This window comes from Anas platyrhynchos, chromosome 1 (genome assembly GCF_047663525.1).
Source record: "Anas platyrhynchos isolate ZD024472 breed Pekin duck chromosome 1, IASCAAS_PekinDuck_T2T, whole genome shotgun sequence".
Classification (NCBI taxonomy): Eukaryota; Metazoa; Chordata; class Aves; order Anseriformes; family Anatidae; genus Anas; species Anas platyrhynchos.
In genome coordinates this window covers 84,434,921-84,458,057 of record NC_092587.1, presented here as the reverse complement: position 1 = coordinate 84,458,057, position 23,137 = coordinate 84,434,921, and the positions used below count along the sequence as shown (strand labels likewise).

Here is a 23,137-nt window from a genome sequence, read left to right as displayed (position 1 = left end):
CACCTAAAAGGGTGACTTGAACAAAAGGCATGCAGAGATTGCATGGCCTTCGTCATTCATCGCAAGGAAACACAAATGCCACCAGAAAATTCTTTCCTGTATGTCTGACCACCTCCAAAAATGTTGAATCTCAGTACATAGAAGTCCTGCTTTTAATGCAAAACCAGTGCTGTGCATTTTTTTCTCAGGCTCTGACCCAAAGCCTGCTGAAGTCTGTGGAAGCTTCTTTCATCTTTGATGGGCTCTGAACAGCCTCACAGAGATGCTTCCCCTAACCTCACGCGTACTAGCTTAGGTGTACCATGATAGAAGGCTGTTTGCTTTTTTAAATGCCCACAAAATTAAGGCATAGAGTGCAAGACAGAGAGCATGCAAGAGAGACCTGCCTCCCTGCTGGTCATACACATTTCAGCAAAACAAATAAAAACATCCACCGAGAGGTACAGGGTTGAGTCTACGAAGCCCTCAGCACTCTTGGAGGTGATTGGAAGCTCTTAGCACTCACTGCCTGCTCTGAAGAATCAAACATCCCTCGAATCCCTGGGTTTAGTGGGGCAGGAAGTCTGTTTTCCTAATCGTTATCTTCCTGTCATCAGCGGCTTTGATTTCCTTTACTCTGTTCTGTGTCTCTGAGCACTGTGTTGCAGGCAGGGAAGGAGAGTGTCTGCAGTCTGCGAGTCTAAACCTTTTCTGTTGGCTTATGACACGGCATGAACATGCAGTAATGGCAGGGATTTGTGCTTATCCCCAGAATTTCATTTCAGTTCTTGTTCTTTGCCTGCCTGTCTCTTCTGATACTCACTGGGTGCAGGGAAATGGCATTGCAATAGCCATTGGTATGTCAGGTAGGGATGGTTCCTGGCAAAATAGAGGTGATCAAAGGATGACGCTTCTCTTCATGTGCATGAAAAGACATTTTAATTATTCAGAGGCAGCACCGAAAAACCTGCAGCCAAACTGAAGTGCACATAGTGCGGCTTGCAGGGTGCAGGGCTGCAAGTCCCCTCTGCAGAGACTGCTTGAGAGAGGGCAGCGGAGGAAGAAAACACCACAAATATGAATGGAGTTTCAGTGCCTGTATTATTTAACTCACTGGAGCACTTTTGGGATAGGGTTTCCATGAAACAGGCCATGCAGCATCCCCGTGCCAGGATGTGGGACAACAGCACCGAGGGCAGCTCCCTTCTTCGCTAGGACAGCTGCCTCCTGCCAAACTGCCCACACTTTTCAAAATAAATGCTCCCTAACGTTAATTATTCTTATATGATTTTGAAGTGCTCAAATATATGCACACACACACGTCTAGGTGTGTATTTCCCAAAAATTTCATTATTCTTGGGGGGAGAGCATCTCCCCATGTCTCCTCCTCCCCTTACAGCAGCTGCTATTTTGACAGGCTGGCTGCTCTTTCTGCTGATCCGCCGTGGCACCAGTTAGTGACGCCAGCTGAATTTTCAGTCCTAGGGATCCAGGGCTGTAGTGCGAGGTATTTATTTTGTGCCTGTGGTTTGTTTGTGTTCCTCCGACTTCTCCCCATGCCACTCCTCTTCCTCGCCTTCTCCATAGGTTTGCCAGAGCCCTGGGCTATGTGTGCTCTGCAGATCTGTTTTAGTTCCCTGTCAATTATTCCTCCTTGTTTACGGTAACGGCTCATATCACATTTTATTACTGTGGCTCATGTGCCTTTCACATCCTTGCTTTCAAAACACCAAATTTATTCTGAAATGCGTCTGGTTTGCAGTCTAGCTCCTCACCGTTTCCTAAACCCAGGGGGATTTTGTTTTGGGTTTTGCATCTTTTTTTTTTTTTTTTTTTGGCCTGATGCAGCTGTGTCCGTGTTTCAGGATGATTGCTCAAGTGTCTGTGAGAAGCACGGGATTTTTCCCTCTCTTCCAAGCCTTTCTGCCACCCCTGCCCCTCCTTCCTTATCCTTCTGAACCCTAAGTGCTGCGCTCCCTCGCCAGCCATTGTGTCGAGCACAAAGATGGGATGACTGGGGTGTGTGAAAGTGCTTGCCAACTTAGATATTATCTTCTCCTGCAGGATATCACAGTTGACTCTGAGTCTCCGTTGCCACTTACAGCTGCCTTATTCTCATTTTGAGAGGATTCAGCTCTGGCAGCAGCTCAGCGCTGATATCTCAGCTACTGCTCTGCCTGACCCGGGCAGGCAGAGCCAGCGTCCTCTCCCATCGCGCTGATAAAGTGCCTTGCACTTGGCCACCTGTGTCACGGCACAATTAAGCACAGCTCTGAGCTGTTTATCCACCTTGCAGCTCCTCCGAGTCCTCAAAACACAAGATTTAAAATTCATCAGATTTGAGAATATGCACTCTGTTTATCCAGGGTCTGGATGCACATCTAATGGAAACTTCCATTTTCTTTAAGAAAAGAAGGTTTCAAATGCTGGGGCGTGGAGAATACCAGCTGCCTAGAGAGGTTAAAGCTCCAATGACTTTGGCAAAACTGAATTTTATTCTTCCAGGGTTGAGGGCTTTGGGAAAGGGAGTGGGGAGAAGAAAGGATAGGTCTGGAAGGAAGAAGTAGGAGAAATCCCTGGAGAGCTGAGGTTGTTGTTGATGAGAAGTGAGGGTGGCTGCCTCTATCTTCCAGTCTTGCTGCGCTGGACCAGTTCCAAAGACTTGGGCTCTTCTTTCAGCAACACCAGCTAGCTTGGCTTTCCATGACCATGGTTTCAGCAACGCTGGCAGAAAAGCTCTAATTTTGCTACCCACAGGGGTCTACCATCCTGGGTGACTTCTAAAGCCAACTCTGTCCTGGAAAAGATATTTCTGGAAATGCATCTTTAAGGAGATCAGGCTACAGGGTGCATCTGCAAGGTACCTTTGTCCTCGGAGTAGCAAACAGATCCAGGAGAAACATGGGGACCATTTAACCCAAAGCCTGTATCTGGCTGTGGCAAGAGGAGAGAGCATTTCCAGAAAGTAGGAGCTCCATGGGGTGGAATCACAAGTGAGAAGAGTGAGAAAGGAAAAGTGTTTCAAAGCCTCCTTTGTCTCCTGAAGATGGATCCTCATAAATATATGTTGTTGCACAAAACAGATAAATAGACATTGACAGCTAGCAGAAGGGCCACCTCTCAGGTGGTCTTCAGCAGCAACAAAGGAAAACTGGGCAGGAGCTGCTAACTGTGATGAATCCTCTGCACAGCAGCAGGTTAATAGATGTTATCTGCCAGCAAGAGATCTCGAAAGGAAGAGCCTGCGACGCTGAGCACCAGATCTGCAGATCTCACTCAGCTAAATGGAAATGGATGGAGTCAGACCAGAGCACCCCAAGCTTCCGACCTTAAGTGACATTAGGCAACTGCTGCGGAGCCTGTGCTGCTGTACAGCTCCACCGAAAACCATGATACTGACCTGCAGCTTGGGCTGGAGGGACTTTTGGCACTCTGCAGGATCTCGCCATTTGTTGGTGTCTTACAGAGCTGAGAAAACTGTCTCTGAGGGCCTTCTCTACTCTATATTCCAATACAACTACTCTGAAGCTGGTCTTCTGGGTTTCCATCAGAGTTTTGCACCTCTCAAGGACATGGAAACAGTCCTACGTGCTTTCTGTGCCTCATTTTGCCTTTTCAAAGAGAAAGCAATAATCTTATTGCAGAAGGGTGCTGAGAACATATTGCCTCACATTTATAAATCAGTCGGAGAGCCTTCGGTTACTACAGGAACGACATGCAGAGTATTCTGTTTTATTACAGCCATATGAAGATTGAAACATTTAACTACTTTCCAGTGAATAGGATAATATCTATAGAAAGCCTTACCCAATAGCAGCTAGAAAACAACAAAACAAATCTATGAAACAACCGTTTCAACATGAAGACAGAGAAAAATTGAATATAGACTACGACTCAATGCAGTACGATAAAATTAGGCTGGGTAACCAGCTGAATAATCAGAACTGCTGGTAAGCATTCCCGAAAGGGAAGTGTGATCCTAAAGGTTATCTGTTGGGAAAGAATATGAAAATGAGTTTTCCTTTCAAGAAAAGAGATGACTTCCTCACTATACCAGTAATGTGGGATGGGGAAGCGGAACATGAAGAACTCTATATCAATAGCTAACAAATAGCTGGGGGAATTAATAAAGCAGTTGTTGTGTAAGCAGCTACAGCAAAATAAGGTGATAAATAACAAGCAACTGGGGCTTATAATACATCTGGCAAACCAACTTAATTATATTCTTTGACAGGGTAACAAGTCTAGTGGACAAAAAATACCCCATGGTAGCTTTTTGTATGGTTCCCTGAGATGTTCTTATATGCAGATTACTGAAATTTGAATGGTACTTCTCAAACTACTGCTCTTCCAGCGTGTGCCAAGCACAGGGAAATGTGTGATGCCATGCAGAGTTCTGCAGCCAACACACAGTAATTTTAAACTATACAACTGCTTTAAAGGTATTTTCTCAGTCTAGAAATTCAAAAGCCACTGAATGAGAAGTGGATTACAACCTATCCTCTTTCATAAGGATTTGAATCTTGAACTTCAATATTCCAGAGAGGCTCAAACACCCAGCTATGCAGATGCTTTGCTATTAGAGCAGAAATGATGCACACAAGCTGATTTTATTTTGTCATCAGACAGCAGCCAGCAGTTTGTTGGAGGCAGAAAACTTAAGCTGTGAACAGACACCCTCATCCAAATTCATCAAAGTCTATTGTCCAAAGGTTCATAACGTCTTTCTCCTTGCAGCCACAATGCCACTTCCCTGCTTGATCCCTCATGCTGGGAGGTGGGATGGTTCGTGCACTTTTACTTGTTTCAGCCAGCCTGGGAGGAGATCTCTTCTAGCAAGGGGAGCTAAGAAAGATGCAGAACAGTGTTTATGTAAGCAATGCCATGCTATGCCAGGCCTTCTCTGAGAAGGTTACAGATCTCTGTTTGAAACACCGGCCTTGGTCAGTTTATTGGCATTCCTGCAGTGAAAGGTATTTAGTTTCCTGGGACCTTTTTCTGGCTGTAGAAACACAACAAGCTCTGGAAGCTAAAAGTTGCCTAGCCAGCACGATGAGCTTTGTTAGCATCACCATGAGGGGCTAAAAACATGAGCCACTGAATGATAGGATCAGATCTGCTAACACAGAGGTGCAAGAAAATCTCCTAAACCCCACTGTGGTCCTGCCACTAGCGGACAAAAAGCCGTGTTCTCAGAGGAGATCACACAAGAATTAATTCTGATCCCTTTTTTTTCTGAGAAGCTGTGGAGCAAGTGTTTGGAGCAAGTCCTCTCTTATCCTTAGGGTGAGTGAGAAGGAAACAAGAAAAACCCATCCACGACAGCAGTGTCAATGGGGTACAAAACTGGCCATACACCTGCCTTGTACAAAAACCCGTTAAAAATAGCCAAGCACCCAGGATATTAGAGGTGGAGGATTAAACAGGGAGGTCTCCTGCCCCCGAACTGGACAAGAAACTGTCAGAGCCGAACTATACCTGCAGGATACAACAGCACATTGCAGAGAGCATGCATTACCCCACAGGGTGAGAATACACAAAGTGAAAGGTAGAGGAATGAGGTAAAGTCAATAAATTGAAGCTCAACCCAATAAAAATACAGGTAGGGATGAATAAACATGAGTACAGAGAAATGGAGAGATCACAGAGAAGAGTCCCAGGGTTAACGAGAACACAGTCACGGGGGAATTGCTAGATGTGGTTGGCACAAACATATAAAAATGCTATGCTAAATGGATATTGGGATTAATAGGTGTCATGACTTTAAGCAAGTAATGTAACCGGAGAGTATCAAAGCATGTTCTGGTCAGCATAATTCAAAAAATATCTAAGCAAAATGGATGGAAGTAAGAGGAACGCAAGAATCAGCAAATCTGTGCCCGTTCTGTTTGTAAGAAACAAAAACAAAAACAAACAAAAAAACCAAACACTCAGCCTGAGGCTTTCTTAATGCTGCTAGGAGTAAGTCTCCTAACTGTGGAGCACAGAGGATTATATGGAGCATAGAGGAGCATAGAGAAATAGAGGAAGGAGCATAGAGCACAGAGGGACCTTGGTTCCCTCCATTAAGGAAAATGGGGTCAGCCATTTTAAATTACCCTCATTTGCATGAATTACAGCTTTGTTTACTTGTGACTTCATGTGTAGTGTTCCCTCGCCTTTTTGGGAACAGAACAACCTGTAATTAATAGTGTATTCTTGCTGAGGCTGTCCGCATCAAAAGGAACAGGGACTGTACATGACAGGCTTCAGACAGGGTGAACCACAGACTTGAGACTGCTCCATGAAGTGGAGCAGTCCCCCAGCTTGGGGTCAGTGCCCACGGAGAATGGATGCCTGCTTTCTGCCTTGTGCTTGCTCTGGGCATTCTCCAAATTCCCATGGACCTCCTGTGGCCCTGGGACGCAACTCTTTTGGGTGTTTTTCCTTCCCCAGTTCAGTTTGTCTTAAAACAGAAGGGCTGTGCTGCAGCCCCACCTGGTTTTTATGCAGGTATGTGCAGGGGTGGCAGCACAAAAGTTGGCAGGGGTATTTCTTTCCTCAGTTCTAGCTCTGCTGATAGTGAGAACTAGGACTGAGGAAAGAAATACCCCTATCAACTAGTCTACAGCCTAGATAGTGACTCACCTCACATGTTTCAGATAAGCTCCTTGTGAGGCGAGGAAGCGTGTTACAGGTCCCACAGCTGTGCAGGAGATGAGAGTCTGTTATGCTTGCAAGACAGGTCTTAATTACTAAGTGCATATTGTTATTTGGTGTTAAAGTGCCAGGAGAAGATAAATGAAAGCAGAAGAAATATTCAGCGGCTGCTGAAAAAGACCTACAACACCCAGACACAAGGAGATATCTCATTAATTACTTGCTTTCATTCCCTTTGGGCTCAAAAGACAGCAGCAGTAAAATTACTTTTGTTTGCAGCTGTATGTTCTGTTTTGTCTGAGGTACGTGTTTTCTATTTATACCTTAATGCCTTTCGATGCACTTCTTTTTGGTATAGGAATTAATTGCCTACAATTTACCGTGTAATTCCTTCCACATATCAATCATTCTTGTTCAATAGTGTCTCAAAGACAGCAGCAGACATAAGGACTACTAAGAAGAGAGCAGTCCTTCCAACACTGACCGAGCCATTCAGGGTTACAGATGTTAAATGCCAGCACAAGGAGCTGTGTGATGCAGCTCTGGTGGGGAAGGAGGGAAGAGGCACATCAACAGAATGCAGGTCTGTCCACCTTGCTCCTTCCCACCTCTTTCCCCAGAACAACGCAAGGTGCAAGAGTTTGGTCGCCCCGACGTTGTGCTTTGCCACCACTGCCCATGACCTCGGCAGTTTGTATTTGCCCAGGAAGAGAGGAACTGCACAACAAATAAATAAATAAATAAAAATTCAACTTTAAAAGGAAGGAAAGATGGAGGGCTGAATGAGAAGCTAACAATTTATAAAGAACTAAAACCTGCCAGGCTTCGGTTTTTATGGCATCATGGTGGATGGCTACACAATGAAGAGCTGGCTTCCGTGGCTAACAATACTATCAGCAATTTCCCATCCAGCTGAGAAAGTTTTTTTGTTAATACACATCGTGATTTTAATAGTACGTGTGTAGGTGGTGAAGAATTGGATTTTTTTAAACTTTATAATCAAGGTGAGAGGAGGCAGGCACAGTACGTGAGAGAAACACGCAGTGTCAAAATACTCTCATCTATTATCCCCCAGGTCACACTGGCAGATCCTTCCCACCTCCCACCTACTGACTGGTCTCAAAGCTTAGTGTACCCAGCTCTGAGGGCTTGGATTTTTTTTATTTATTTACTGTAAAAACTGAGCTAAAGATGTAAATGAAGTGCCACTGATTATATCTGTTCATCTTTATGTTAAAAGTGGTTGTTCATATCCAAAAAAATATTTACATTCATGCCTCAATGTAAACATTGCCTATAGAAAGGAATCCAAGCAGCGTTTGCTCAGTACAAGATGAAGAAGAATATGCAAAAACGCAAAATCTGTCAAAGAAAAGGCAGTGAGTATTTTATTAATACATGTGAATGTGATAGAGAGCTGGAGCCTTGCACTCCGGTAACTTGGGTTTAAAGAACAGCCTGCTTCATCTTCCCAAGGATTTTTTTACTCTATGCTAAGGACCAGGAGATGAGCCCCTTCAATGTGGCAGTATGATGGCTCAAAGGTCTTAAATCTTTTGTGGTGGCTCCATAGCCTTGGCCCTAAAACCTGTTTTCCCTCTGCAGGCTCCCTGAGGGCAATTTCATCCACAAATGCAGATTCAAAGCTCGTCGCTATACTGACAAACACAGAACTGACTGGTGTCAGTCTTCTGTCTAAACTTACCTCTTGTTTTTTGTCGGACATCATTCTGGGGCTAGCTAGCTGTCAATTTAAATACAGTACAGCCAAAACAGAAAGCTGATTTTTTTTCCCATTCTGTTTTTTCTCCTCCTTCTCTATTACTCCCTCTACTCTTCCCAAGTCAATGTTGAAAAACTCCTGACATCAGTGTCCATTTTCCATCAGTTTTTTCCCAAGTCTCCCACCCAGCTTCTGTTTAAGTCTTGCTGGGTCCCAGTATGTGTTACTATAAAATCCAACCTGTCTGAATCATTGACCCAGCTACATCTCCTATATGTTGTCAGTTTATCAACTTCTGCTTCTAATAAGGCATGACAACAGCCTTCAAACAAGAACCTGTGTGTTCTCTATTTTCCTCCCAGGTTTTGGGAGTGCTTCTGATGCACAGCTACAAAGCCATCTCATGGTCCTTTCGTTGTTCCTCTTTAAGATCCGCCTTTGCTGTAAAATCTATAAAACAAGAAAAGAAACTCTTGATGTAACAAGGCCAACTTCTGTTTTAGTTTTCAAATCCATTCTGGAGATGGTTGCTTAAAGGTAACCTCTTCCACTTTGGTCTTTGGTTTTATATTCTTATCAGGTGGATTAAGGATTCTTTCTCCAGTTTACCAAAACAACTTTGAATGCTATCTTTTCCTCCAGAATGCTTGCAACCTTTTTTTTTTTTTTTTGCTTTTGCAAGATGCAGAAAAAAAGTTTTATTCCATCATTTAAATCATAAACCAAACTATTAAAATATTAAACAGAATCAAAAAGCTAGGCTAGATTCCTGAAACGACCTTTCAGTTTAGCAACAAACCACTAGTAATTACTTTGAGACTTGTCTTCCTTACTGTACAGTATCTAAAGCCTTACTGAAATCAGTGTATGTCACACCTATTGCTTCCCTCTTATCCCTTAAGCCAGACAAGCTGGCAAGAAATTAAATTAGATTGGTTTGGCAGAAGTTGTATTTGTCTTATCCATATTAACAACAGTACAGTGAGTCCATGTATGTGTAACAAAATAATGTGAATATAACAAAATGCTCATAGTGAGAAGCTCTGAGAACCAACCCCTTTTTTTTTCTTATTATTTTATTTTTTTATTTTCTCCAACAGTCAAACAATAGTGGCAGGTGGAAGCCATGGTCTTCTCAAAGCTTTCTGTAGCCAATACAGCATACTGCTTCCTCATAGTCTGCGCAATGACTTCTCAATGCATCAGGGTCGATAATTTTAGCCCCAGAGTGTTCTCAACATTGTAGATGCCTTTTACAATTTTACTACTTCCAGGTATTATATTATTGCCACTCTAGCATCTTTCTACTTACCAACCAGAGCAGGCTGCATAGCTAAAAAGAAAGTGAGGCACCCAAAAAAAGCACAAGACTACCTCGCCTCATTAATCCTGTGCCTGTGAGTTTTGCCAGGCAAGAACTGAGACTCAGTATGTTTGAATTCTTTACATCGTAAAAACTCATGGAAAATTAACACAAGTAATATTTTGATCTGTGCATGATAGCAAGGGGTTGAAGATGTGTTTTCTATTCAAAGATGATTTCAATGTAGTATCAGAAAGATTGTGATAAAGGGCCTTACCGAACTCCCAATAATTTATGTGCAGTTGTTCCTAGAAGTTGGAAAAACTTCAAAAGCAAGTTAAGGTCAGTTTAATTTAGCTACCTTTCCTGAGGTTCTGAATTAAATATAATGACCTGCCTCTTCCATGAACAATTTGGTGAGGTAGGATTCTCCCAGAGCTCAGCTAACCGTCTTAGGGGATTTCCTTGCTGGATGAGTCTAGTGTGGAGGCTGTGTGAGCAAATGCCTTAGAGGAAGCTAGATCAGCATCACTGCTTAAGAAGATTAATTCTGTAAAAGCTACTTATGGGAGAGGTGATCTTTTATGTGTGAACCAAAGGCAATTAATTAAAATGGGTCAATTAGCCTCTCAAATACAACATGTATCCAGAGTTCAGGCTTTTATGTATTCACACATGAAGCTGTAAAATAAAGGTACGGGGGAGACCTATGTGAGTCATACAGGGCAAGTAGATACATCCTTCAGCTTCCATTAGTCCCATAGTCATGAACATGTAAATTCTGACACGTTGGGTCCTGTCATGGGTGGACATCACAGCAGTAGTTTAACAGAGTTTGTTTAACAGAGTCAAACAAACTACAGAGACAGAAAAATGTGCAACCCAACACTGAAATGAAACCACTTCTTGAGTGGAAGAGTTAAACCCCAACTATGTCAGTAAAGGGAATTGTAAGGAACTCACCTCTTTTGGTCTTCTAAATCAATGTAGTGGCATCAGTAGCATTGGAAGAGAAAAACTTTTTTTTGAAGGATGCAACACGGATTGACTTTTAGCAGAAGTCCCCACAAAGAAACAACAAACCCATCTAGACAGAATTGGTTTTGGTGAGCCTAGACTAAATGCAGCGATTTGAATACTAAGTCAGTCATATGATATATTTTAAAGAAAAGACTGGTGAGGACTAGAAACCTTCTTTGTTCTATCAGTCACTTGAAATGCACTTCCTTCCAAATGTGTCTAGAATCAGCACAAGCATCAATGTATGTAAATGCAGAGATGAAAGCAATAATTCATACTGGTAGGAAAGCATAATGCATTTCTAGTATGAATGCCAATCAACCGCCATAGGTTATGATGAATAAGAAGTGTACATGCACCTGAGCAAAACTGAACAGTTCAGAAAGCACACAGCCCATACAATGTCTGAGGTTCTTGATGCTAAAATGAGTGAGAACTTCAGGTTTACAATTTGTCTATAAGCACACAGCAAATGCAAAGAAGAGCCGGGATGCTGTATTCATGTCAGCAAATAATGCAGAGTTTAAACACTGCTCCCCAGCCCCAATTGTTCCAGAAATGCTGGGCTCATAAGGAGAAGGCCAGAACCTATACTGCCTGTGGGATACTTGGAGGGAGCCTCTGATGAATCACCTGGACTGCAACAGTCCATGCACAAGCATGCAAGCCTAAATACTGGATACGTGGCTAAATTCCTACTTGTATCTGTTGTACCTATTCACATTCAGACCTGCCAACTGGTGAAACAAATGACTGAAATATGTGACAAATGACTGAAAGGCAGCATACTCAGGTTTGGGTGCATGCTATTTAACAACTGTCAGATTTTTCGCATGTTATCCTTTAAACCAGGATCTATTGGTTCAGTTATTTCACATAATTGATGAAATAATTCTCAAAAATACAGAAAACTGAGTTACATTAGAAAGAAACTGTCAAAATGCTCCATATGATTTATCAATACAGTTGGAACACTTCCCTGACAATGGAGCCAAAAGATTAAGTGTGTCTTTTCTTGTGGATAGGGATGAGCATGACACGACATACATCAATGGGCTCGGCAATTATTTGCTAGTCACTTAGTAGGACAACAGAGGGAAAGATTTTTGAACTCTTTGCTGGGTTCAGGCAATAAAACACGGGTTTATGACAGAGATGGGTAAATAAGCACATATGTCTGGTGTATCCCACCTAGAAAGCAGCAGGTCTGCCTGCCTGAGGCTTGAATTTTCAATGTGGGAGAGTGGTCCCTACCAGGGATTTCAGAAAATTCCTCCTGCAGTGTCTTGGGAGACTTGCTCACCCACCAGCTGTAATCCCCCAGCCCAGCCAGGGGGCCATAGCTCCTGCCCAGGCTTGAGAGCTTGGCTTAGATAAGGATCAGAGCTTGGTGGCCACTTCTGTCCCTTTCATGCCAACAGCATGGGACTTTCCCTGGGCTGCCGTTCTGCAAGGCAGCTGCATCTCCCAGCCCCCTCCTTCTGGTTCCTTAGCTCTGCTTCTCCCTCCTGTCCCCCAGATTGAGAGGCCCTTGTGCTGATCCCTAGAAGTCAGTTCAAACAGAGTCTTCATCTGCTTCAGCCCTGCAGCACAACAATGGACTGCGTTTCCTTCCCTCGCTTGTGTGTTCTGGAGAAGCACATTATGTACAATGGGCCGACTGGACTTTATGGCAACAGAAATAACATAATCACAATGAGCAGGTGAGGTGAGAAGAACAGATATCCTCTCCTACGGCAGAAATGAAAAGCCTTGCTCCGTAAGAAGAAAGGGAAACAGCTACCAGTGTGATGAGACAAGGAACCAGGGCACCCTGACCCTCACTTCGTATTAGAAGAGAATATTGCCAGGTTGTCGCATGTCAGAGATGCCTTACTTCAGAATACAGTGCAACAGGGAGCCTGGCACAACTGACACAGTGTCCCTCAAAATGTACTACAATTGAGCTCTCTGCTTCTTTAAATGGCAGAAGTGAAAACAGAGTTTAACAGACCTGAGTCACTGGCAAATCTGTCAAAAAGGCCAGGAACAGAGGTCAGTAGCAGATATTTTGGGCTGGTTTGTCAATGGGAACACTGACTGAGTATGTCAATTTTAGAAAACGGTGCTTGTACAAACAAAATGCTAACAATATTCTGAAAAAAAAAAAAAAAAAATCATTTTGCTATTTTCAAAGGAAACATTCCCTAATCTAATTTACATGTATACATTTATTACAGTATTTAAAAACATTTTAATACTGTTTTGAGCTTCTGAACTGGAAAGCAAATTATTCCTATCACCCTAAATAAAATACAGTGACTGTAACACCAGGAAAATTCTGGAGGTTCTGTCTGACAGTATAGGAAGTGGAACAGAATTCAGCAGTTTGGGATATAGTAAAAAAATAGTAAGTAAAAAAGAAAAGCCTGCATATGTATTTTCAACCACAACTTATATATGTTTTCCATGATGATCCTATTAGTAACCTGGCTTGGCTTTTTGGCAATATCATGTATTAATTCTCCTTTGAGAAAGGATCACCAAAAATATCACCAACAATTTCTCATGGAATGTGGTAAAAGGGTGCTGGATGGAGAAGGGAGAGGTCTCTGACCCTGCCTCAACAGGGCAAAAGAGAAGGGTGAACTGAAATAGTTGCTCTGTGAAAGAGTTGCTCACAGATACTCAGCTTTCTGCCTGCAGTGCAGGTGGCTCAGAATGCATTGCCCACCTGAATATCTTTTTGGCAATCAAGAAAAAAAAATAATAATAATAAAAAAAAAGCTCTGACTTCCTTGGGTAATGGCTAATTGCTGCTAGCACTGGTTGTGGGCAGTAGACGCCAGACCAGAGACAAGATGAGTTAGAGGAATGCATCATTTAGGTCCTTCTTGTAAATTTTAGAAAACAGAGCAATGGCTGTCTGGGATCCACAGAGACTGAAGCTACACAAATGGAAAAGCCAGGGCTGAAGAGTTAAGCTCTGTTCTGGCCTGAGGTGGATTGCGTGCAGAACCATGATACTCGTTTCCTTCTACTCCTGAAGAAATAGCCATTTAGGGGATTACAGGCAGCACAGTAATTGCAGAGGCACAGGCTTCATGTTCAGCATAGTGCTGCAGATCAGCACCGAGCTAATTTCTTAGCTGGAAAAGCACCCTGAAAATATCCACTACCTCAAGGATGCGAATGGGACAGCAAGGACAACCCAATCCATTCCAATACAGGCACTACACACCAAATTCCTATTTGATATGTCATGTTGGCATAAAGAAAATCCCTGTCTGAGAGACAGAACAAGGGCTGAGGGATAATACAGCTGTCATTCCTGGCAGGAAGAAACATTTTTTTAACTTCTAGGACTGATTGTATTTTCTCTGCTAAGATTTCTGCCAGACTTCCTTTCACTGAAGCGTCAAGACTAGGCTGGAATATTTTGTAGGCCACTTGCAGAGGAGACAGAACAGTCCCATCTTCCTCCAATTTGTTCTTCAATTAAGATTTAACAGAGAAAAAAAAAAAAAAAAAAAGGCATGATGGAAAGGGAAAGGAAGGCATAAGAGTCATTGCAGTGATCCAATGCATCCAGTACATCCACAGACTTCCTCAGCCTGAGATAATCCCAGGCAGCTGATGAGGTGGTTTGCCGTCCCTCTCTGACAAATGACCATGGCATGGCTGTGGTCAGGACGTGGCCCTGTTTTGGGGGATGATGCTGTGCAGCATTAGCTAGCTTTTCTTCCCAGACTTCATAGAAGGGTTGAAAGTCAGATTACAGGTAGAATTTCTTCCCTGGAGTCTTCTGATGAGGCTGTTTATTATGAAGTATTGCTTAGGCTGGAAGACACAAGCATATTGGTCTTGCAGGTCAATAGTAATGTACTTACAGATTATCTTAGTTGTTGAAAATGAAAGATGCAGACATAAAACTGAATGCCCTTAATGACAGAAGGATTGAAATACTGGGATGTGGCTCCATTTCCCTTTGCTCTTCTCTCTCTCTGTCTCTGCCTTCATCTTTCCAACCCTTCTTTTATGCAAATATCTACAGTGAATTTAAGGCTGGCTGTAGGCATTGCCACTTACCCGCTTCTGGATGGAGGTTGCATCAGGTCTAGACTTTTCTATGAGGATTCTTTCTGCACAGAGACCAAGGATGTTTTGTGAACTGGCATATTATATTTTTGGTTCCTATGATTCATCAAACTAGTTTGAGTGACTGGACCTTTTTACCCTATAATTTAAACTGAAGGGTTTTGAAGGGCACCCGATTTTTTCCCCAGCTAAAAAGAAGCCTATTTTCTGCTCTTATTGGAAGAAATCCCCATAAAATGCTGAAGGATTTTCTACAGAACAAGTGTGGACTCATTAAATGTGTTTTTTTTTTCTTTTTAACTCCTTATGCTCTTACTTTACTGCCTCACGCAAATGGAATATGAATCCAAAGATTATGTTTCAAACCTGCAAGACTGTGTGGGTTTGAAAGCACCTAAGACAAGTAGTCCAGTCCTAATTGAGACCTTTGTTAGTGCAGAACCTAGTAAAATGAACTAACAATTTGGAATACATTACCTGTCACTTCAAATGCCACTGATAATTTGCAGAAAAACTCGGAGCAATAACAGAAAAAGGCATAAAACGTCAAACTTGTAGCTAAGCTGACAACAAAAAGAATACTCAGTGTGAATTACAGTCCTCCCGATTTGCTAAATCTCTTACTGATTCTGCTTTAATAAAGGATCTTGTTCTCTCAAGGGATTTAAATGCAGTAGATTATCTAACACGCTCAATTAATATTCCTTATTTGAAAGCTTATCCTTGATGACTTGGAAATCTGTGATCTCTTGCTAATGCATTTGGGAGAGTGATTGGTGAGTTTGGTGATCTGGCTACATATTCCCTGGCTTGTTAGGCAGTTGGTCAAGGACCCCAGCCTGTCTTTCTATTTTCATATTTTTTTGTAGCTGTCTTTTATTTATTTATTTATTTTGAAAGCTATTCTGAGAACTAATAACAACTGACTTTGAAAAGGCATCAGTTGCTGCTGTTTTGCAGCTCCTAAGGAAGATGAGAATGTTCAGAAGGGAAAAAGCATCAATGAAAACATTTTGCAAAAATTTCAGAAAAGGTACATACTGATCAGAAGTCAGACATATGTTTGGCGGAAATTAAACCCTTAGGGCAGGAAGATAACAACTTTGTTTTCTGACAGTCTGTGCCAGTTATGAAAAATATTTTAACGAACCATTGCACCTTTAGATACATTGGAAGTCCAACAGCTTCAACCCCCATCAGGTACACAGGCTGGATTGCAAACCTGGGCCATTAAAATAGCCTGGCTCACAGCAGGGCCTGGGAAAGACAGACAGTTTGGGTTAGTCATTAGATGGGGCAAAAGGGGAAAGACAGAGCTAAGCTATGTGACAGCTACTAATCTGTACAACAAAGCATGAAGAAAAGGGTATAAGAAGGACTAGAAAACTACACGGTGTACAAGGCAAGCTGGCTGCAGAGGGAATACCAAAAAGTTAGCCTGGGAACTATGATAAAGGCTAATAAATCTGAGGCTAAACTAAGAGGACGGAAAATGGGATAAACACCTAGTATTTATCCCCCCCCCCCCTTTTTTTTTTTACCCCTATTAGCTAGACAAGTGGTTTCTTGTCTAGCAACTAAACAACAAGACTTCAGACCTCAGGTCTGAGGTTGCAAAACAGAACCTTGTTATGAGACCAAGCCTCCTCAGTCTTGCCACAGATACACACGGATCAAAGCAGAAATTTCTGTAACCTCTGCCACCATTAGTGATTAACCAGTAAATGAGAATCAAAGCATCCCTGCGCTGCCATCAGAAAAGATCAGAGCAGTGGTAGCATACTTGTACACCCTTACGCTAAACTGATAGTCTGTGTCCACATGGTAAGTGGCATATACCAACTAGCCTTGTATTCACCCATCCTTTTAGGTAGGTTTTGTGTCCCAGGCAAGGCCCCACATTGTCATGATCAGAAATGAAGCTATATCGAGTAGACACACCAGTGTTTCATGTCTTTGCTATAGCAAAAGTACAGCAAATAACTGTGGTGATCACCGAGACTTTCATCTTTTCTGTGCCTCCTGTTACAGCCTGTACTCCACAGTCTGTCAGAAAAGTCTAACCAAGTCTACATCAAGTCCCACTTTTTAATCTGTGGAGAACCCTCTGCAAGAAATACATTGCTCTACTGCAACAGGCCAGTACGTAACCACTCACAGCTGTAGGTCTGCTATTTAGATAGCTTGTGCTAATTCTTCATTGAGATATGCAGCCCTTCCTGGGTAGGGAATACATCTGGGATATAACTCAACAGGCCACAACGACGAAGTGATAGCAAACCCCAAACGTTCAAGTGGGTGCAGGACCTTCCCTTTCAACAGAAATGTGAAAGGATCAGCTCAAGCCGTGATGCATAACTCTATCCACAGACTGATTTACCCCTGCACTTGGCCCAGTGCAACAAGTGGAGTTCTTGTTACAAAACGATATCCTCCATGTTGCGGACACACGTCTCATCTGCTCACAGCTTCTTCAGTAAGAACACTGGCCTCTGTGTCTGGATAAGAGATCTAATTTTCCTGGTAAATATTTCCATCCTGTACTTGTGGGAAAAAATAATTTAAAAACAAAAAACAAAAAACAAAACAAAACAAAACAAAAAAACAAAAACAAAAAAAAAAAACAAGGGGTGAGGGTATAATGTATTAATATTACACGAGGAAGATGAACAATTTTCCTACCCATTGACACCAGTGAAATGGCACTACTGTTTTTCAAGTCATGGTATCTATGGCCCCTAAGCATCCAAAGATCCTGAAATTGTAGATTTCCAGCCTTCTAATGCTAATTTTTAAGAGCTTTCTGTGCAGCTACAAGTTTGAAGGCACACAGGAAACCTCAAGTTATTCCAAGATGATGGAATGACACGGGTAATAACAGGCCTGAGTACAGCATCTCCAGTAATCCCAGACAAAGCAGTGACGTTATGCGAACGAAACCAGTCGTGCTATGTGTGATTCAATCAATAAGGAGTTAAAGGGGAGGAATATAATGAAAGCAAGCCCACATGGCTTTATGGAAACAAATCTTGACAAGCAGGCCTGACTTCACTTTCTGATGAGATTACAGGTTTGTTTGATCAAGGTAACCACACAGATGTGATATACTTGGACTTTCCTAATGAATTTGATTTAGTACTGCTTGACATTTTGATTAAAACATTAGCATTATATAGCCTTAATAAAACACATTAAATAGATTAAGATCTAGCTAATTGATAGAGTTCAGCAAGCTGTTCTAACCAGATACTCAGTGCTGACTGGGGATATTTTTAGTGGGGTTCTGCAGGCAGGAACACTGTGCTTGCTGCCGTTCAATGTTCTCCTCTAGTGTCTGGAATTACACAGAAACATGGGTGATACTGGCAATTGTCCCAAAGTCTGAAGAGGAACGGGCAGTTATGGAAAGTCACCGTTTTGCCTGCATTGGCATAAATGGGTTTCTGGTACTTGACTTCATCCCTTCTCTTCATTTACGCACAAGCGTGAAGGTTCTCTTGTAGGATATGCTGCTGGGAAAACAAAGGTATCTCTGATGGCTCATAGATTTTAATTACTAATTAATGTATTTAAAAAGGGAGCAGTAGGAATCATTAAAAAGTGCAAACCGAAACTAGAAACCACATATGGAGGATCTTTAAAAGGCAAAGGAGCCTTACTGCCCACCTCTGCACCGTGTTTTTATTTAAATTACCAAAATTAAATAATAACAACAACAACAATAATAATAAAAACAGAGATTAAAATATATTTGCACTTAACAAACTCAGGAAGTTCTACTCCATTGGCTGAAATAGAATTTACTATCAAAAAAAAAAAAAAAAAAAAGGCAAAAATACCCCAAAATGAACTTCAACCAAAACATTAAAGGTCAGTCCTTTCCAAACCGTACACAATCTCTGCTACTATCACATTCTGGTCAGCCGATCTCAGCACATCATGCCTGATTCTCCATTTTCTTTGTCAGCTCTTAAATCAGACTAAGATTAGATAAAGCTGAATTAATACTAGTCTCCTTTGATAGGTTTGGTTCCTAGCAATTTTATTGATGTTACTGCATTAATAAAATGTAGTCACAGGGTTACCTAAGCAGAAAGCAAAATTAAGAGTTCATACTAATTTTAATAACGTAGACTGTAAAAGATGCTGTATTCCTCAGCAAAATCTTGCTAGCAAACTGTTACACTTCTAACACTTGGTTCCTCTTTGACCTTGCAGAACAAGATGACTGATAAAAGAAATTACCCAGAAGAAAACACTGAAGAATAGACTCTCTCCTTGTATTATCTAAAATAGATTCAGATAGATACATCCCACAATGCACTGGGATATCTTATTTCATTTGTTATATGTCTATTTAATATCTAAAATCTCTCCACATTTTCATCATTTTACAAAGCTATTAATACTCTTGGTGTCAAAACTGCCCAGCCCTAGAAGTATCCTACTAAACATCCTCAGTACCACCTAAACTCAGTGCCAAACACCGACTGAATGCCTCACCAGACAGCTGCTTTTTTCCCAGATAAAGATTTATTTTTTTTTGTCAAAAAGAAATTAGAGTTTGTTGTGTTTTGTTTTGTTTTGTTTTGTTTCCTGTTGTCACTTTTAAAATTTTTATTTGAATTTTTTGAACACCAGAACTCCTCACCAGCTAGGTCATCCCTGCTTCTGGATTTGTACTCAACTTCGAGCTAAGTTTTCAAAAGGTACCTGCATGCCTTGTTTGCACAAGTGAACTGAAGTATTTTACCTAGTGTTTTAAAACAGACACGCACAATGTTTTGCTATGACAGTATCCTTTTTTATTTTTTCTTTTTTTTTTCTTTTTCTCTAAAAGTTTATTTTTTTAACTGCAATTCTGCAGTGCGAGGTTACAAACACTTTTGGATACTCTGAGATGATAAATAATCAACACCCAGATCTTAGTACTGATAACCTGAAAGGCGGATGTTGATATTCCAAAAATATACATATCCTATTCTATTTCCAAAGGCATTTTATCGTTCTTCTAATTTCAATCTTCACTTTTCTTCACTTAGAACTAATTATCTTATCCACTTTTCTCCCTTTAGCATCCCCAACTCTCGGTCTATTCTCTTTTTTGCAAGTCTGTCCATGACATTTTCTTCATCCTAGTTATCTCATTTTTAACCTTATCTTTCCCTTTCACATTTACAATTCATGTTCTTATCTTTCGTGTTTTGTTTTGTTTTGTTTTTGTTTTTGTTTTTGTTTTTTACTTTCTTTCCTCACATGCTTTGCCTGTAGTGAGCACAAATCAGTAGGACGTGGCATTAGGACATGGCATTCTTCAAATAGCCTCAGTTGAGTTTTGACTTTTCCTTATTTTCCAAAACACTTCACTTACATCTTTACAGATTTGCTTACTCAGTGCTGTCGCCCTTTTCATTCTGTCTCCTAGCCATAGTCCTTAACATATCTTGTTTCCCCTAACAAATCCCGTTCCTTTTTCTGGCTACAGAACCCTTTCCAGTTTCATCAGAAACGTATCCTTTATTTTTCAACAGGACGCGAGTCAAGCTTTATTCCTTGAACTTCACTGGAATCTTTTTATTGTTCAGATGGGGAGCACTAAAATCTTTTGGAACACAAACAGATGAGCTGAAAAATAAACACACGGAGCTCAATGTATGAAGCTGAAATAAATATTACCTTACAGAAACATAGGATTTACCAAAAAATAAAAAATAAAATTAGGTATTATGAGTACCAAAAATGATATAAAGCACGCCTGAAGAAGCTGCAAAATGTGACCAATGTGTATCACTTGTGTGGTTTTATTATACAAGAGATGCTACATATTTAGTGCCACACAGAGTATGTTCCTCACACTGTTTTAGTCACTTCTGAGCTTCCAGCCACGTTGACAGCACCACGTCATGAGTCACTGCTAATAGCTGCCTTCTCATTTCTGACCTGGATAAACTTTTTATGGAGTCTTGTGCATGGGTTAATGTTTCTGTAGTCACATCCTACATTGGAGATGCCACTCTATGTCACCTGCATGTGCTTGGGATAGGGTTTGGGTGACCAAATGGTGAAGGTGTGTTGTTTCACCACAGTGGTTGGGACGGCATCGCAGCAGCCGTTACTGGTGGCAACGGCAGAAGACTGTTTTCTGCCACATTTTGTGTCTGCTCCATGCTCCACACAGCGCAGGAGGGGGAGAAAAGCAAAGGAGGGGTGTTGTAGGGTGGCGTGTGAGGTGAGCTGAGGGGGCTCAGGGTGGCCACGTCCCCCTGGCGCCCCTCACGGCGCTGCCACAGCGCCAACGGCCAACAACCGCCGCTCGCACCGCATTGGGGCGGGGCGTCGTGAGGGGAAGGCGAAAGGGGAGGGAACTCGGCGGGGCGGCGCTTCCCATTGGCGGAAGCGCGTGCTCATCTCACCCAGCGCTGCGCCCATTGGCCCGCTCTCCGGCAGCCGCACCAATGAGAACCCCCCTCCCCTCCCCGAGCTGTCAATCCCCCAGGCTTCGCCCCGCCCCTCCCGGGCTTGGGGGCGGGGCTTTCAGCACCTCGGAGAGCGGCCGCCGCCCCGGGCTCGCGCTCCCGCTCCCGCTCCCGCCCCGCGCTCGCGCCGCGGCCGTTAGCGCCGACCGTTAGCGCCGGCCGTTAGCGGCGGTCGCCTCAGGGCCGGCGGCTGCCGCAGGAGGGCGGTGGCGGGGCGAAGAGGAGGAGGGGGGGGGGAAGGACCGTGGCAGCCGGCTCCTGTGGCGCTGAATAGCCCAGCCCCGCAGGGCAAACAAACCTTCGGCCGCGGGAAGAGGGAGAAGGGGATGGAGCCCGCTCCGGCAGCGGCAGGCTGAATTTTTTTTTTTTTTTTTAATTATAAATATATATATTTTTTCCGAATTTCGCCTTCGCTTCCCATTTTTTAACCCGCTGCTCGATGGGGGCTTGGGGAGCGAGGCGGGTGGCGGTTGCTCCATCGCTCCTCCGCCTCTGAGCATCAACCGTAGCTCCGCTGCTTGAGGAATTTTATTTATTTATTTATTTTTTAAATTATCATTATCTCATCATTATTTCTGAAGGGGGCTGCCCGAGCAGCTCGCACGCCCGCCAGAATGAAGCCTTCGCGTTTTTCCGTCAATTACACCTAATGCCGGGTCGGCACTAAAGTGCTGCCTCACTCGGAGGACCGCCACAGACTTTCCCCGCTACATGTAGCCGGACCCGGTACGGCGCAGCCTTTCTCCCACCCCCTCACCCCCCCCCAACCCCCCAACAACCCCTGCACATCTTCCTGGCAGATCTTTCCGAAATGAAGAAATTTAATTTCCGCAAAGTTTTGGATGGTCTGACCGCCTCCTCGCCCGGTGGCAGCGGCGGCGGCGGCGGAGGCAGCGGGGCTGGCGGCGGCTCCGTGCACCCGGCAGGGACTGCAGGGGCTGCGGGGACTCCCCGAGAGGAGGTCCAGGAGACGCTAACTTCAGATTATTTCCAAATCTGTAAGGTAAGGGCTGTAACCTTTATTCATCTCTACTACGGCAATAATAAACGCTCTTCTGTGTGTATGTGTTGTGTTTTTTTTTTTTTTTTTGAGGGGGGCAGCAACGTGATGCCAAGAAGCCTTTTTACTCGGGAACTGCAGTGGTTGTATAAGGACTTTGGAAATGAGGAGACAGCTCTCGTGCTCTGTTTGTCTGTGGTTCGGTTTTGGTTCGTTTTCTTACTGCTGCAGAGTTGGGGTAGCCAGGAAATTCGTAAAGCCTTGATTTCAGCATCCAGGGGCCAATCTGGAGTTCACTCTTGGGCTCCAAACTAGTAGCAAGATTGTGGACAGAAAAGCAGATCAATTGGTGCTAGTACAAATAATGTTTACAAGTCATCAGAAATTCAAAACAGTGTGTATCTACCCCCCTCCTCTCCGTTACCATCCTCTCTCCTTTTCCTTCTCTCCTTTTTTTTTTTTTTTTTTTTTTTTTTAAGAAAAAGGCACGAGCTAGAAATAAAAAGACAGTGCAGTTCTTGCTGTACATAGCATATTAATTATTTCTGAGAGATTGGATGTAGATCTAGGGTGGTTTTTATTTTAGCATCAGTACTGAAGACTGTGATTATATGACAGTAAACTGAGTGGAACAGCATAAATATTAAAAGTTTCCAAATTTGTTTAGCATTGGCTCTTACATATTGGTTGGGTTCTTCAGTGGAATTTTTGTTTGAATAGCAAGCATAAGATATTTCTGTGGTTTTTATGTTTTGTGTCTGCTTTCTGCAACAAAGCTTTCAGCATAATTCTTAAGTGCACAAGTAAAAACAGCACAAGCTACTTGGTATTTTTGACTAACCCTGCAATACTAAACCATACTTTCGTAATGAAGATCGAGAAAGAGAGGTGGTATTTTTATTCTCTAGTCCTACGCTGTT

The 23,137-nt window shown here is 42.7% G+C and overlaps 1 protein-coding gene across 10 annotated transcripts in view; it reads left to right on the top strand.

Moving 5' to 3' along the window:
* The first annotated feature begins 21,328 nt into the window (after positions 1-21,328).
* Positions 21,329-23,137, top strand: part of STXBP5L (syntaxin binding protein 5L) — a 198,971-nt gene continuing 197,162 nt past the window's right edge. For 3 of the 10 annotated variants that reach the window (XM_072043792.1, XM_072043791.1, XM_072043782.1), the window contains exon 1: positions 21,334-22,220. In XM_072043792.1, coding sequence (XP_071899893.1) covers positions 22,029-22,220 — 192 coding nt within the window. In that variant the 5' untranslated portion in view covers positions 21,334-22,028. Of the gene's footprint in view, positions 22,221-23,137 lie in introns of all 10 variants that reach the window. The other 7 variants (XM_072043774.1, XM_072043771.1, XM_072043786.1 and 4 more) reach the window with 4 other exon arrangements.